General features: G+C 40.2%; 1 protein-coding gene across 1 annotated transcript in view; it reads right to left on the bottom strand.

The window, feature by feature from the left end:
- Nucleotides 1-16116, bottom strand: part of LOC132893656 (ryanodine receptor 3) — a 476331-nt gene that overhangs the window by 89771 nt on the left and 370444 nt on the right. Inside the window, exons 63-69 of the mRNA XM_060932802.1 lie at nt 14358-14479; nt 13922-13971; nt 13779-13839; nt 8087-8325; nt 7815-7896; nt 3673-3803; nt 2844-3167 (exon numbers count right to left, since the gene is read on the bottom strand). Coding sequence (XP_060788785.1) covers nt 2844-3167; nt 3673-3803; nt 7815-7896; nt 8087-8325; nt 13779-13839; nt 13922-13971; nt 14358-14479 — 1009 coding nt within the window. The remainder of the gene's footprint in view (nt 1-2843; nt 3168-3672; nt 3804-7814; nt 7897-8086; nt 8326-13778; nt 13840-13921; nt 13972-14357; nt 14480-16116) is intronic.

Below are 16116 nucleotides of genomic sequence, written 5' to 3'. Positions count from 1 at the left end.
AAAAAAGTCTTCCCCATTCCTAACCCTAACCCTAGATATAGTAAAGGCCTGGTCCCACAATACTGATAACTATAACTACAACTATAATGATAACTATCAATAAATCAGTCCCCTGCAGTTTATGTGGTTTGTGCTTACACTAGACCAATAACGATACCTACAGTGCCTTATAAAAGTATTCATCCCCCTTGGTGTTTGTCCTGTTTTGTCGCATTATAAGCTGGAATTTAAATGGATTTTTGGAAGGTGAGCACCATTTGATTTACACAACATGCCTACCACTTTAAAGGTGCACATTGTTGTTTTATTGTGACACAAACAACAATTAAGATGAAAAAACAGAAATCCGGAGTGTGCATAAATATTCACCCCCTTTCGTAAGAAACCCCTAAATAAGAGCTGGTCCAACCAATTCACTTCATAAGTCACATAATTAGTTGATTAAGATCCACCTGTGTGCAATCAAAGTGTCACATGATCTGTCACATGATGTCTGTATAAATCAACCTGTTCTGGAAGGACCCTGACTCTGCAACTAAGCAAGCAACATGAGAACCAAGGAGCCTCCAAACAGGTTAGAGACAAAGTTGTGGAGAAGTATAGATCAGGGTTGGGTTATAAAAATATCCCAAACTTTGAATATTACACGGAGCACCATTAAATCCATTATAGCAAAATGGAAAGAATATGGCACCACTATATACCTGACAAGAGAAAGCCGCCCACCAAAACTCACAGACCGGGCAAGGAGGGCATTAATCAGAGATGCAACAAAGACACCAAAGATGGCACTGAAGGAGCTGCAAAGATCCACAGTGGAGATGGGAGCATCTGTCCTTAGGACCACTTTAAGCCATACACACCACAGAGTGGGGCTTTATGGAAGAGTGGCCAGAAAAAAGCCATTGCTGAAGGAAACACATTTGGAGTTTGCCCAACAGCATGTGGCAGACTCCCCAAACACATGGAAGAAGATTCTCTGGTCAAATGAGACTAAAATTGATCTTTTTGGCCATCATGGGAAATGTCATGTATAGTGCAAACCCATCACCCTGAGAACACCATTCCTACAGTGAAGCATGGTGGTGGCAGCATCATGCTGTGGGGATAATTTTTATCTGCAGGGACAGGAAAGCTTGTCAGGACTGAAGGAAAGATGGATGGCATTAAATACAGGGCAATTCTGGAGGAAAACCTGTTTGAGTCAGCCAGAGGTTTGAGACTGGGATGAAGGTTCACGTTCCAGCAGGACAATGACCCTAAACATATTGCTAAAGCTACACTGGAGTGGTTTAAAGGGAAACATTTAAATGTTTTGGAATGGCCTAATCAAAGCCCAGACCTCAATCCAATTGAGAATCTGTGGCATAACTTGAAGATTGCTGGACACCCACGCAACCCATCTAACTTGAAGGAGTTGGCGCAGTTTTTCCTTGAGGAATGGGCAAAAATCCCAGTTGCTAGATGTGCTAAGCTAATAGAGACATACCCCAAGAGACTTGCAGCTGGAATTGTAGCAAAAGGTGGCTCTACAAATTATTGACTCTGAGGGTGAATACCTATGCACACTCCAGACTTTAGTTTTATCATCTTAATTATTGTTTGTGTCACAATAAAAAACAATTTTCACCATTTAATGTGGTCGGCGTGTTGTATAAATCAAACCCTTCAAAAATCCATTTTAATTCCAGCTTGTAATGCAACAAAACAGGACAAACACCAAAGGGGATGAATACTTTTGCAAGGCACTGTTTTTTTTTTCCAGACCTGAACCTGATCCCATAAAACATCTGACCAATGAGGTAATAGTGTACATGTGATGTTGTCTGAGCACATGCTATTTTTTCTCGAGCAGCTTTGTATATCCTTGTTGCATCATGAAGTCACGGAATATGGATTCACGGAAAATAAAAAATATAATACAAACACGGATCTTTTATTCATGGATATGTGATTTTCTGTGAAATATCAGTAGTAAATTAACAAAATAAATATATAAATGTAGGTAAGATATTTTAATTATGGACTTCGGCAGTCCAAACATTTAATTGTTTTAGACTTCTTAATTTTTTATCCGTCATGCATCATCCGTATGAAATCTGTAACCAGTCTGTAATATACTGAAATGTCCCTGACCAATCCGTAAATTATTAGCATCCGTGATGCTAATAATTAAAATCCGTAACCACTCCGTATTTTATATCGTTTTTTATTATATTTACCGTACGTAATCTGTAGTCCGTGACCTATCCGTATTTTGTCAACCACTGGAGTATGTGCATGGGTTGTTTTGAAGTCCAAGCTGTACAGTATGACCCAGAATAATCTGCTACTACTTGGGAAAAGCTTCCATGACTGTTCCTAAGTTGCTTGCATTTATTTCCCTGAGTGTCAGGACAGAGCAATATTATAGTTGGGATTATAGTTGTGGTGTGACTGCTCCAGACTAGAGCTAAATTCAGGCAGAGGTATAGTCATAGTTGTAGTTACAGGTATAGTTATAGTTATCGGTGCTGTGGGACCGGGCCCTAAGTCTCCCTAATACAAGCAGCAAATTATGAACTGGGTTAAAAATTCTAACCGAGGTTGAAAAATTCCACCTGACTTACAATTCTGACCTGTAACATATACAATGTCACAGTGTTACGCCTTGTATTTTGTGTGCGCTGTGATTAAGAATCTAGAGTCCTAGCATTCCCAATCTGCTAATTGCTGCTTTTAACCTTTCAAGCCATGTCTGTGAAGATTTTTGGTCATATGGGTTATTCTGAAATAGTAGTATTAGGTTAAACTTTTCTGCTTTGTGCCTTAATCGATTTACTACTATTAGGCATCTTCATTACCTGCAATCCTCTTCATCCAGGAGGCCTCATCAATGCCCAGATTGCTATTCAGGATCTTGAGGATGTTGCCCAGGATGACGCTCAGGTGCTCAGAGGTGACGGTGGTGCAACATGCAGTTGCTGGACCCTTGACCTGGTTCTCTGAGCCTCTCTCCCACCAGTAGGATAAATAGTTACACAGCATGGGCAGCACCACTTCAATGACATGGGGCATTTCCGTGTAGCGAGCTCCTGACTCAGACATGTCATTGATGTCTTTCATCAGGCAGTCCAGATGTGGCACTTCTGGGCACATCTGTTCAACAGTATCAGGCATGCCTAATACTGAAGAGAGAGGTGAAATTAGTGGGTTAAATACTTTCAGACAAACATATAACATGAGCTTAGTATTATAAGGAATTATAATAAGGTTATATCATCCATTTATTCTTCATCCAGAGAGAACCTGATAATACTAATGCCAGAATATACACTCACAGTTGTGTAAAAAAAAACAGCACCATCAGGAGGATTCCCATGAACGTGAATATTGTTTATATTACAAACAACTGAGATGACAATACGGTAGCTGAGTAATAATTTTTACAGCTAAAACTGTTACTGCTCTAAAATCTAGAGATGATAAGTAATAAGTACTTAATAGGTTGTTAATAATTAGTACACAAGAGGCTTAACAAAGTGCAGAAAATATACAATTAAAAGATTAAAACACGCTATGTTAACATGGTGAAATACTGAAACAGAATTAACAGTACTGCACGAATAAAACTCTTAATATTGTAGTCAACAGCTAATTAAGAGGGTTACTGCATAAAAATGTAGCACTTACTAGCCCGTTCCCGTGCTGTTTTGGTGTTGAAGACAGAGAATGGGTTGTGTATGTTGAGGTGAGGCTCCAAAAATGCCACGGGCATCGCTCCTGCCAGGGTGGCCAAACACTCACCGAGAGCTGGAAGCTGTCTACAGTAAAACCGACGATACACAGTACAAAGAGAATCGTTATATCCTGTGAGTATACTCAACAATTATTTCTCTCAATCTCGTTGTACATGAGCTGATAGCCGACGAGGCGCAGAGAACGTATCCACATTCACTGTGTTTTGAGAAACAAAGCATTTTTATTTTTTGCACATTTGATAAATAAAAACTTGATACAAAACGTCCGACAAAATAATTTCCGCTTAGAATGTAAATAAACTTGCGAAATGACAGGAGCGATTTGTGAAAAATGCTATAATGATAATTCTTGAAACATAAAAAATATATGCTCTTACCATCAGATACTTTTATTCCATATTTTGTTGCTTTTTTGTATTTTTGGGGTTTTGTTTTCAAGTAAAGTTTTTATTTCGTCCTCGGTTGGTTCAGCAACACGCTCCGCCATTTTGTTTTTCTTTACTCACGGTATGAGCTGATAGCCTAGTAGTAGAGTAGCCAATCAAAGCGCTTGATTGCTCATATCCAGTGGATAGAATAATTTTGGTTGTTATTGAGTAACACTAATTCTTCGCTGTATTGACTGTACTTGCATCATTACAATACTACTATATATAGTAGTGTGTGAGTGTGTGTGTGTGTGTGTGTGTGTGTGTGTATATATATATATATATATATATATATATATATATATATACACACACACTGTATAATTATTATAATACTACTGCAACAATACTTACAAAATTTCTTTGATGTAATCAGAACTATGTAAAATTCCCAACTGACCAGGTTGCACTCAGTAAAATTTAAACAATGAAACACTGAAAGGTTCCAAATCTAAGACACAACTTAGCTTACATAGCGTACCAGTTAAACACACCTTCTCATTCATTCAATGGGTTTTCTTTATTTTTATTAATTAAAAGTCACTTCATGTCTTAATGATGAATGTCGTTTCTTTTTACTTAGTTGAGCGGTTCTTGACATAATATGGATTACTACAGTTGTGGAATCGGGCTATTTACTGTATTTGTATTATCACCTTGCTCTGGGACGGAGTCCACCAGGGGGCGAGGTATTGTTTTCAGTCGGGTTTTTTTGTTTTTTTGCAAAAGATATTACGGAAAAACAGCTGGACCAACCTTCATGAAACTTTCAGGATAGATGGGCACTGGTCTCAAATAGAACCTCCAAAATTTTGAGGGTCATCCGGTCAAGGTCGAGGTTTTTGTGGCTACTGCATCATATAGAGCTGCTAGCCACTATGTCATTGTGCTGTAAGAATATGAGTGTAACAATCGCGCAGTATGAAGTGAGAGCAGTACGGTGTGTTCTGATTGGCTGAGAGCAGTACAGTGTGTTCTGATTGGCTGAGAGCAGTAAGCAGTACAGTGTGTTCTGATTAGCTGAGAGCAGTATAGTGTGTTCTGATTGGCTGAGAGCAGTACAGTGTGTTCTGATTGGCTGAGAGCAGTATGGTGTGCTCTGATTGGCTGAGAGCAGTACGGTGTGTTCTGACTGGCTGAGAGCAGTACGGTGTGTTCTGACTGGCTGAGAGTAGTACGCTGTGTTCTGATTGGCTGAGAGCAGTACGGTGTGTTCTGATTGGCTGAGAGCAGTACGGTGTGTTGTGATTGGCTGAGAGCAGTACGGTGTGTTCTGATTGGCTGAGAGCAGTAAGCAGTACAGTGTGTTCTGATTGGCTGAAAGCAGTATAGTGTGTTCTGATTGGCTGACAGCAAGCAGTACAGTGTGTTCTGATTGGCTGAGAGCAGTATAGTGTGTTCTGATTGGCTGAGAACAGTAAGCAGTACAGTGTGTTCTGATTGGCTGAGAGCAGTACGGTGTGTTCTGATTGGCTGACAGCAGTACGGTGTAATCTGTGGTTGGTAGAAGAGAGCAACTGGACTTGGTTCTGTGGTTGGTAGAAGAGAGCAACTGGACTTGCTTGAAAAGTCTTGAAGACGTTTCGCCTCTCATCCGAAAGGCATCCTCAGTTCTGTCTGTCTCTGTTCGGTGTGTTCTGATTGGCTGACAGCAGTACGGTGTGTTCTGTGGGTGGTAGAAATGGGCAACTGGACTTGCTTGAAGATTCTTGAAAACGTTTCACCTCTCGTCTGAAAGGCTTCCTCAGTTCTGTCTCAGAACTGACAGAACTGAGGAAGCCTTTCGGACGAGAGGTGAAACGTTTTCAAGAATCTTCAAGCAAGTCCAGTTGCCCATTTCTACCACCCACAGTTTACTATGACCTGGATGATTGAGAATCTTCACAGACATACAGTGTGTTCTGATTGGCTGACAGCAGTACAGTGTGTTCTGATTGGCTGAGAGCAGTATGGTGTGTTCTGATTGGCTGAGAGCAGTACGGTGTGTTCTGATTGGCTGAGAGCAGTACGGTGTGTTCTGATTGGCTGACAGCAGTACGGTGTGTTCTGATTGGCTGAGAACAGCAGATAATCAGAACCATGTTGACTGGCCAAGTATGTTCACACACAAGGTCAAAATCGAGGTCAAGGTCACCAAAAAGGTCAAAATAGTTTTTTTCACAATATCTTACTTCATATTCATCATAAGTCCTACTGGGCGAGGTTTGTTTTGCCTGGCAACATTTATTTACTGTTTGACATCAAATGCATTAAGAAGGCAAGAAATTGCACTAATTAAATTTTGACGGGGCACCTGTTAATAGGCCATTTGCAGGAATTGATCACGTGTCAATTTTCCTCATTCCTTGACAACCATAAGAGTTTGACTGGCGATGCGAAGCAATCCATTTCTGTAATAGCTGTTTTTACCTTTTCTACTGTCTTTTTTGACCCGAATTTTCGTGTGTACTTGGAAAAAGTTTGTGGTTTTAACTTCTGTCGTAAGTTAAGACGTAAAAGAGAGTTGGCCGTAAAAGGGAGTTTTTTGGACTCAAGTTGGTCGCCGCTGAAAGAAATTCATGCGCGAAATGGTAGATTTCTCAGGTATGTTTATAACTTATAATTTCTCCTTTTCTACCTTCATCATTCACTTAATGTGTGAAGATTCTTGAAAATAAATACAGATATATCTGTAGATGTGTTTTTAGCCGATAAGAAGCAGATTTATTCCCCAATGATTCGCTTTAACTTACGACAGAAGTTAAAACCACAAACATTTTCCAAGTACACACGAAAATTCGGGTCAAAAAAGACAGTAGAAAAGGTAAAAACAGCTATTATAGAAATGGATTGCTTCGCATCGCCAGTCAAACTCTTATGGTTGTCAAGGAATGCCAAGTTAGCTTGCCCACCAAGGGCTTGTTGCTATGGGGAAAATTGACACGTGACCAATTCCTGCAAATGGCCTATTGAAAAGCATTCCAGGTGACGACCTCATGAAGCTGGTTAAGAGAATGCCAGTAGTGCCAATGACAAAGCGTCATTAAGGTAAACGCTGGATACTTTGAAGAATCTAAAATATGAAACGTTTTTTCTTGTTATTTTTTTTATACATGACATAATTCCATATATGTTCCATATGTTATTTCATAGTGTTGATATCTTCAGTATTGTTCTACAATGTAGAAAACAGTCAAAATACAGAAAACCTTCGGAATGAGTAGGGGTGTCCGAACTTTTGATTGGTACTGTATACTTAGCTTATTATATACTAGCTTATAAATGGTGACCATGTTGGGTGCACGCTTTAATTATTGCAGCTGGAAAGTTTTTTTGTTTTGTTTTTAATATTACATATCAAATTTTTGTTTGTGATATTTGAAAAATGAATTTAGCCAGTTCTATTTCTCAAAATGTAAACAAACTAGTAGCCTAACTTAAAGCACCATGACTCTGGCAGTGCTTCACATCTATCCCACATGCTTTATATCTGACCCTTCACCTGTACTATGTGGTTTTATATTGAGCTGGTCATATAATTCTCTAGTCAAGGTCTACTTGTGTTCAGTTGCATGCCGTGACCACCAGTGTAATACATTCTCTAAAAATATCTCTAATTAGTCTTAGGTTTAGTCTCAAAAAGTATGGAAACTCTTTACATTTCTACCTTTCAACGTAGATGTTCTTCCCAGTTCCCAATGAGTAGAGGCTGCTCAGGATCCGATAGCACGACACCTGGACATCATCCACTAAAAACAGGCAGAAAGATGTGAGCCATAAACAAGGCATCATTAGAGATATGCAAGTGACAAGTGTAGTATTAAAAAAAAACAAAAAAAAAACCCAATAGTGATATAAAAACAGAAGTCCATACGTCCTTCAAGATAAGGCATTCAGTTTTTCCATAATGCTGGACAACATGTATAAAGCTTTACTCACACAGAAGGTCCACTCCGAACTGATGCTCAGTGATGTGCTCAAACAGAGCAGTGAGGATGGGCAACAGGGCAACTGTGGTGTAGTTGATGTTCTGTGACACACCCTTCATCTGGCTGCGTGAGTGCGTGAACTTCCCAAGCTTCAAGTTCTCCAGTGTTTTCTCCAGGTCATCTGCTGCATTCTCAAAGAATGTCCTCAAAGCAGCCTTCACCATCTCAGAGCCAGACTTCATGACTGTTCTGGAGGAATTTTGCATGATGATGGCATCATTTGGATAATTAATGAATTATTAAGCTGCAGAGCTCGTGTTATTGCATATAATAAAACTATACTGTATATCAACATACAAAGACAAAGTAGATAAAGTGTACAATACATACAGGGCTTGAACACTCGTGTTCATGAAACCCAAATGTGAATCCGGTGCAAACAGTAACGTGACGTGAGTGTCGTGATCAGATGAGGTGCAGTGGCGAATGGGGATCGTATGTAGTCCTGTGCCATATTCAGATGAATCATGACAAAGGCTTGTTCTGCACCATCGCAATTCCACCAAACACACATTTACTGCTATGCTGTTTGAATAAGATCAATATGTAATAGCTATTTTTTTGTCCAAACATGGAAAGTCTCTGTCGTTTCTGTTGCCTGAAGAATACTTAATTCCTACATTTCTTATTTCTTAGAAGCATTCTTTGGGCTACAGAGACAATAGAGTCATTGCACTTCTTGAAAATACCTGCACTACTGCGCCACATTACCACGCGACTTGCAAAACTGTTTTAAAAAAGGTCAACTTATTTATTCCGTATCGGTTTGATTCAATTATTGAACTGGTAGAAATGGGTTTGGGTATATTATGTTGGTGCAGAACGGAGCACAGAGAGCATTCGAGTGAAAGTTTGATGTTGATATGCAACATGCTTATGACAGGACTTTGAAATTCATTGTCGAGAAGGTGCTGAAAATAGGCTGCATGTGAACATTTTTGGTTTCTGTGAAACTGGGTCGCTATATTCCGTTAGCATGTTGCAATTTACATCAATAATCATCCATCCATTATCAATAACTGCTTATCCTGTGCAGGGTTGCAGGCGAGCTGGAGCCTATCCCAGCTGATTATGGGGCGAGAGGCGGGGTACACCCTGGACAAGTCGCCAGATCATCGCAGGGCTAACACAGCGAGACAAACAACCATTCACACTCACATTCACATCTATGGTCAATTTAGAGCCACCAATTAGCCTAACCTGCATGTCTTTGGACTGTGGGGGAAACCGGAGCACCCGGAGGAAACCCACACGGACACGGGGAGAACATGCAAACTCGTCGGCCACTGGGCTCGAACCCAGAACCTCCTTGCTGTGAGGCGACAGCACTAACCACTACACCACCGTGCCGCCCATCAATAATTCAATAATTTCATGACTTGCTTGCATAACAGTAGTGCTGGTGTGTACCTTGGATTTATAGCACTGTTATGGAATATACTGTGTGTGGATATGATAACGCAGTGTTTCCCACAGACCAGGTAGCAATTTGTGGTGCTCCACTGTGCCGATGAGGGAATCGTGCGCGGTGGTGTCGTGGCAGTCGGTGGAGTCGGTCATTGGGGTGTATGCAAAGTGTTTACAGCGGGCGGTGTTCAAACACACAGTATTTTTCTTCAGAGTCACCTGCTGGGACTATTTTAAAGCTACAAGAAGCATTTGAGATAATTCAATTCAATCTAAATTCTTTTAAGTTCTTTAAGAGAAGACAGCTAAAACAATTTTTACCAGAACCCTGCCTGGTTTCATTCCTCGACCCAACTTTACATTACAGGGCAGGCCATTAGTTTGCTGGGCTTGATGTTGGTGGAAAACCTGTCTTTTAAATTTATGAAAATTACTCACCAAAATAGAAGTTAAAGTTTAGTTTTTACTAGAGCTGCACCGATTGCAATTTTTTGGGCCGATTCCGATTTTCAATTTTCTATGGAGAGTGACCTGCCGATACCGATTTTGGCCAATTCCGATTTCATTTTTTCAAACCACTTCACAGCACACACAAAGACTATTTTCTTTTTATCTTTTCTTGAATAGAACATTCTGCCAGATTTTCAGTAATAAATTTTCAACGCCTCAAAGGTTGAAAACAAACAAAAAGACATTGTTCTTTGTAAAATCTTTCTTCATGTTTGGTATTAACATATTAATTCCTGAAATAGGAAATTCACACAAACATTTTTTCTTTTCCCATCCAATATCTGGCACAAAAACAACTTCCCCCTCATATATTATTTGCCTACTGCTATGGAACACACTTTCATAAGCCTATTTAGATCTGAAAACTTATGCCTTATGGAACAACCCATTTCTTCATTCAGTATCTAAATACAAAAATAATTTCCAGTCATACTTATACCATAGCCATTCTATCATCTTTGTCAAATGTGTATTTGTAGAGTAATTTCCAATGGAATCAAGTGCAACCAAGGTTGTAAAACAAACAATAAGACTTTTTTTTCTTTCTCTCTTTGTACAAATCTAACTAGATGTTTGGTAATAGGCTAACGTATTAATTCCTGTAATGGGAAATTCACACAACCACAAACATTTTCTTCTTTTCACATCCAATATCTGGCACAAAAAAAATTCACTATATTTGGATATATAATATATCCAAATATAGTGAATTTTTTTTTGTTAACGGCGCGCGCGCCAGAGCTCGTTAGGCGCGCAGGACTGACACTGTTCTTCGCAAGCGCAACACAATCACACTAGAAAGCATGTTCAAGCTGCCAGTGTAGCTGCAGTCTTTTTAGTTGCGAATTACAAGTATTTCCACTTTCATCTCTATGTGATACACAAGGTTTGATGGGCAGAAAATAGGCATATTTTAATTTTGACCGGCCGGTCGCCGGTCATGGCCGATCACGTGAAAATCGGCCGATTCCGATCGGCAGCCGGTCAATCGGTGCATCTCTGGTTTTGACCTTAGTTTTTTGCCTTTTTGGTGGCAATCTTTCAATCATTCTTTAGTTGACATTCGAGGAATAAATTGCAAAAAACAAGCTGGAGGTTTTTATTTTAAATATTGAACTCAACACTTACCTCAACCAATACTAAAATGAAATAAATAGTATAATGTAACAAAATAATAATAAAATAAAATATCATAATTAGATGTAAGAATCCACTTAAGGTAACACCAAGGCAACTAACAATAATGAAAAAGCATTACCCTAATTGGTGCAAAGCCTGCATGCCCCATCAGAACATTTAATTCCGTGTGGCTTCCTGAAAAAAAAACTCAAGTGCCCTATCGTAAGGGAAGTCATTGCTGAAGCGGGATAAATGGGATAATGCAATAAGGCCGGTTCCTCATGTCAAGCTGCTACTGTCTGCATCAAAATTGGTTTATAGCCTGACTCAGGGATGTACGTTTCCTGTAAGCCAAGAAGGCTATGATAAAGCTCATCACGAGCACGACGTAGGCTACCTTTTAAAATAAGGGGTCGGAAGGCGAATCGGGAAGGCTGCGTTATTTTTAATTAGCCTAACAGGCCTACTTGCAGTCTGGGTATATGCGCAACGGCAGGCCTGTGTACACGCCTCTCCGTCTCTCTGTGTGTGTGTGTGCGCACGTGCGTGAACGAGAAGAAAGAGCACTATGAATGAACGGAACGATACGCAACGAAAGTTATTATTATTTTTTTCAAAATCGCGAGTCTGATTGTGTGGCAATAGGAATCCATTGTGTGGCGCTGCGCCACACAATGGTCTATGTATGGGAAACCCTGTAACAACTGAAATAACTGATGATAAATTGACTATAGTCAAGGTGTAAATGTGAATTTTAAACAAAATATAAAATGGAAAATACAGTGGGGCAAAAAGGTATTTAGTCAGTCACCAATTGTGCAAGTTCTCCCACTTAAAAAGATGAGAGAGGCCTGTAATTTTCATCATAGGTACACTTCAACTATGAGAGACAGAATGGGGGGAAAGAATCCAGGAAATCACATTGTAGGATTTTTAATGAATTAATTGGTAAATTCCTCTGTAAAATAAGTATTTGGTCACCTACAAAACAAGCAAGATTTCTGGCTCTCACAGACCTGTAACTTCTTCTTTAAGAGGCTCCTCTGTCCTCCACTTGTTACCTATATGAATGGTACTTGTTTGAACTCGTTATCAGTATAAAAGACACCTGTCCACAACCTCAAACAGTCACACTCCAAACCCCACTATGGCCAAAACCAAAGAGCTGTCAAAGGACACCAGAAACAAAATTGTAGACCTGCACCAGGCTGGGAAGACTGAATCTGCAATAGGTAAGCAGCTTGGTGTGAAGAAATCAACTGTGGGAGCAATTATTAGAAAATGGAAGACATACAAGACCACTGATAATCTCCCTCGATCTGGGGCTCCACACAAGATCTCACCCCGTGGGGTCAAAATGATCACAAGAACGGTGAGCAAAAATCCCAGAACCACATGGGGGGACCTAGTAAATGACCTGCAGAGAGCTGGGACCAAAGTAACAAAGGCTACCATCAGTAACACACTACGCCGCCAGGGACTCAAATCCTGCAGTGCCAGACGTGTCCCCCTGCTTAAGCCAGTACATGTCCAGGCCGTCTGAAGTTTGCTAGAGAGCATTTGGATGATCCAGAAGAGGACTGGGAGAATGTCATATGGTCAGATGAAACCAAAATAGAACTTTTTGGTAAAAACTCAACTTGTCGTGTTTGGAGGAGAAAGAATGCTGAGTTGCATCCAAAGAACACCATACCTACTGTGAAGCATGGGGGTGGAAACATCATGCTTTGGGGTTAATTTTTCTGCAAAGGGACCAGGACGACTGATCCGTGTAAAGGAAAGAATGAATGGGGCCATGTATCGTGAGATTTTGAGTGAAAACTTCCTTCCATCAGCAAGGGCATTGAAGATGAAACGTGGCTGGGTCTTTCAGCATGACAATGATCCCAAACACACCGCCCGGGCAACGAAGGAGTGGCTTCATAAGAAGCATTTCAAGGTCCTGGAGTGGCCTAGCCAGTCTCCAGATCTCAACCCCATCGAAAATCTTTGGAGGGAGTTGAAAGTCCGGGTTGCCCAGCGACAGCCTCAAAACATCACTGCTCTAGAGGAGATCTGCATGGAGGAATGGGCCAAAATACCAGCAACAGTGTGTGAAAACCTTGTGAAGACTTACAGAAAACGTTTGACCTCTGTCATTGCCAACAAAGGGTATATAACAAAGTATTGAGATGAACTTTTGTTATTGACCAAATACTTATTTTCCACCATAATTTGCAAATAAATTCTTTAAAAATCAGACAATGTGATTTTCTTGGTTTTTTTTTTCTCATTTTGTCTCTCATAGTTGAGGTATACCTATGATGAAAATTACAGGCCTCTCTCATCTTTTTAAGTGGGAGAACTTGCACAATTGGTGACTGACTAAATTCTTTTTTGCCCCACTGTATTGCCAAAAGACTTATGCTTTTTTGAGGCTGGTACACCTATAAAGATGAGCTGTAAGGGAGATTTTTTTTCCATTCATATGCTCTATTTTACTTTAAATTTAGCCCCAATATCTGCATTGACACTTTATTTTAAACTTGCATTTAAATGCAAATAAAAGTGAACTTGAATAAAATGTATCGTTACACACGCATCATTTCAGTATATGGTCAATATACCTGGTGTCAAGTGTGTGGGCCAAGATATGAAGACAGCTAACCATCGTGGCAGAGTCACTTCCTGAAAACAAAAATACGCAATCAAAATCTCAATGAGGATTCACCACCTGAAACCAAGAGACAGAGGGGAAGAAATCTCTTACCAAAGAGAGAGATCCTGTGTCTAACAAGAGCTGCCAGCTTACAAAAAAGACTGAAGAAGAAAGTGAGCAATGGATGAAAAGGAAAAAAACAGTGTGGTTAATGAAAAAAATTAATAGCAAGTAAATTATGGAAAGCAAAGAAGGAAATGGATTGACAGATAGAGACAAGTAGGGTTAGGAATTAGGATTAATATTTAGGATTAGGATTAATATTTCAAAGACAAAGTGTTGCAAAGAAAAGCTATGGTTAGTAAATTGTTCTTTCCATTTTACTGTCCTTTCAATTTATCCACTACGTATTATTTTTGCTCATATTATATCTACAACACGAATTATACCAATCAATCAATCAATCAATCAATCAATCAATCAATCAATCAATCAATCAATCAATCAAAAGGGCATCTATAACAGTGGAGTAATAGTGTTAATGCACCTGGTCACCATCTCTTTCTCTTTGTTCGAAGCATACCCACTGCTGCTGAGGTTCTTACTGGGGGAGGAGAGGAAGTAGAGAGAGTGGTTCTTGAAGTACTGATCTATTAGTGGTAGAAGTACCTAAAGAAAGAAAAAGTAAAGGCAACACCATGGACAAAATTAGCAAAGAGTAATCAATACGTATTTTACTAATTTAAAGGTCATAGGCAAGGGTCGGAGGTGAAACGTAGAATATCAACTTTATTGTCTAGAAGAACGACCCAAAAAGCGAATTCAATCTTTCTAGTGTCTAATTTGCACCCTAAAATTGAATAAAACAGTTAAACTATATTGTTTTGCCCAATTTCCGAAGGTTTGTTTACGTCTCACTTATGCACACTTTCACCGCCAGGGGACCGTTGTCGTGACGTCATTTAAGCCAAACAGACTGGGAGCAGTTCTGTGTTTACTTGCGAACCGAGCACACGTGTACGGGACCTTGGTCGTGAGAGGTTGTGTAAAATGTCTGAAAGCGATAGCGATTTTGAAGTAGGAACTCTCCACATTGAATATCGAGAGGTGAAACCATATACGTATGAACCTATGGCCGCTGTGAAGCAATCGGTGAACGTGGCTCACTGGTTTGACCGTGCGGCCTCGGAATCGGACAGCGACTCGGCCGACTCTGATCGCGGTGACCCCTCAACAAGACTCGCGCCCAAACGATTTATCCTGGTAGTTATGATAAATTCCTACTTTCGTCGTAACACTAAATAAGAGCCCTTTGGAAGAATAATTAAACTGCCCTCCCTAGTGGATATAGGGAGCGATTACTTAACAGTGCGCCAGTAGGCCACATTAGCCTGCCATCCGCGGCATTATACTATTTATAGCCGACTCTAAGTGAGGAAATATCCCTTTGTCTCATTTCCACAATGATTGTACAGGATCCCTCAGGATTCTTGACTTGTCAATTGCAAGCAAAAGTAAAAATGTTTCCCTCCAATTTTCTCCTTTTTGCTTGAGCGTTGCTGCTCCGTTTCTTCTTTAACTGCTTGATTTTGTTTCACGCGCACAATCCACTCTCTCCACCTCGTCTCCTCTTCCGGAAACAAACAACCCTCTGGCTTCACATGCACAATCCACACTCTCTGCCTCGTCTCCTCTTCCGGAAAAATCCAACCCACTCGTTCCACCTCTTCTCCTCTTTCGGAAAAAGCCAACCCACTCGCTCCACCTCGTCTCCGTTTTCGGAAAAAGCCAACCCACTCACTCCACCTCATCTCCTTTTTCGGAAAAAGCCAACCCACTCGCCCCGCCTCTTCTCCTTTTTTCAGAAAAAGCCAATCCACTCTCTCTGCCTCTTCTCCTCTCTCGGAAAAAGGTAAAAACTTCTTCCTGAACTGGTCCCATTGTTACAGTTCACTGTACAACAATAAGACATGGTTTTTCTTTGGAAATTCCTGAACACATGTCTGCACTCAAGCCGAACGGCAATGTAAGTAAACGGAAGTGGACTCAACTCAAGCGGTTTGTTTGGCTTAAATGACGTCACATGCCGAATGGTCACGAAAATAGCCGACAGAAATTCACCACGATCCGCGCTAACTTATTTTAATTATTACTTATTAACAATAATTCTTGGGACCAGAAGAAAATTACAGAGGGTTTTTTTAACATATAAAGTTTCAAATGTGCATAAAATTAAAACCGTTGCCCATGAGCTTTAAGTGCACCCCAAAACTGTCCAGAAACAAGAACATGATACAGTAGCTAAA

This window comes from Neoarius graeffei, chromosome 11 (genome assembly GCF_027579695.1).
Source record: "Neoarius graeffei isolate fNeoGra1 chromosome 11, fNeoGra1.pri, whole genome shotgun sequence".
NCBI classification, from domain to species: domain Eukaryota; kingdom Metazoa; phylum Chordata; class Actinopteri; order Siluriformes; family Ariidae; genus Neoarius; species Neoarius graeffei.
The sequence above is the reverse complement of the archived record's forward strand: the minus strand, read 5'-3'. Positions and strand labels throughout refer to the sequence as shown.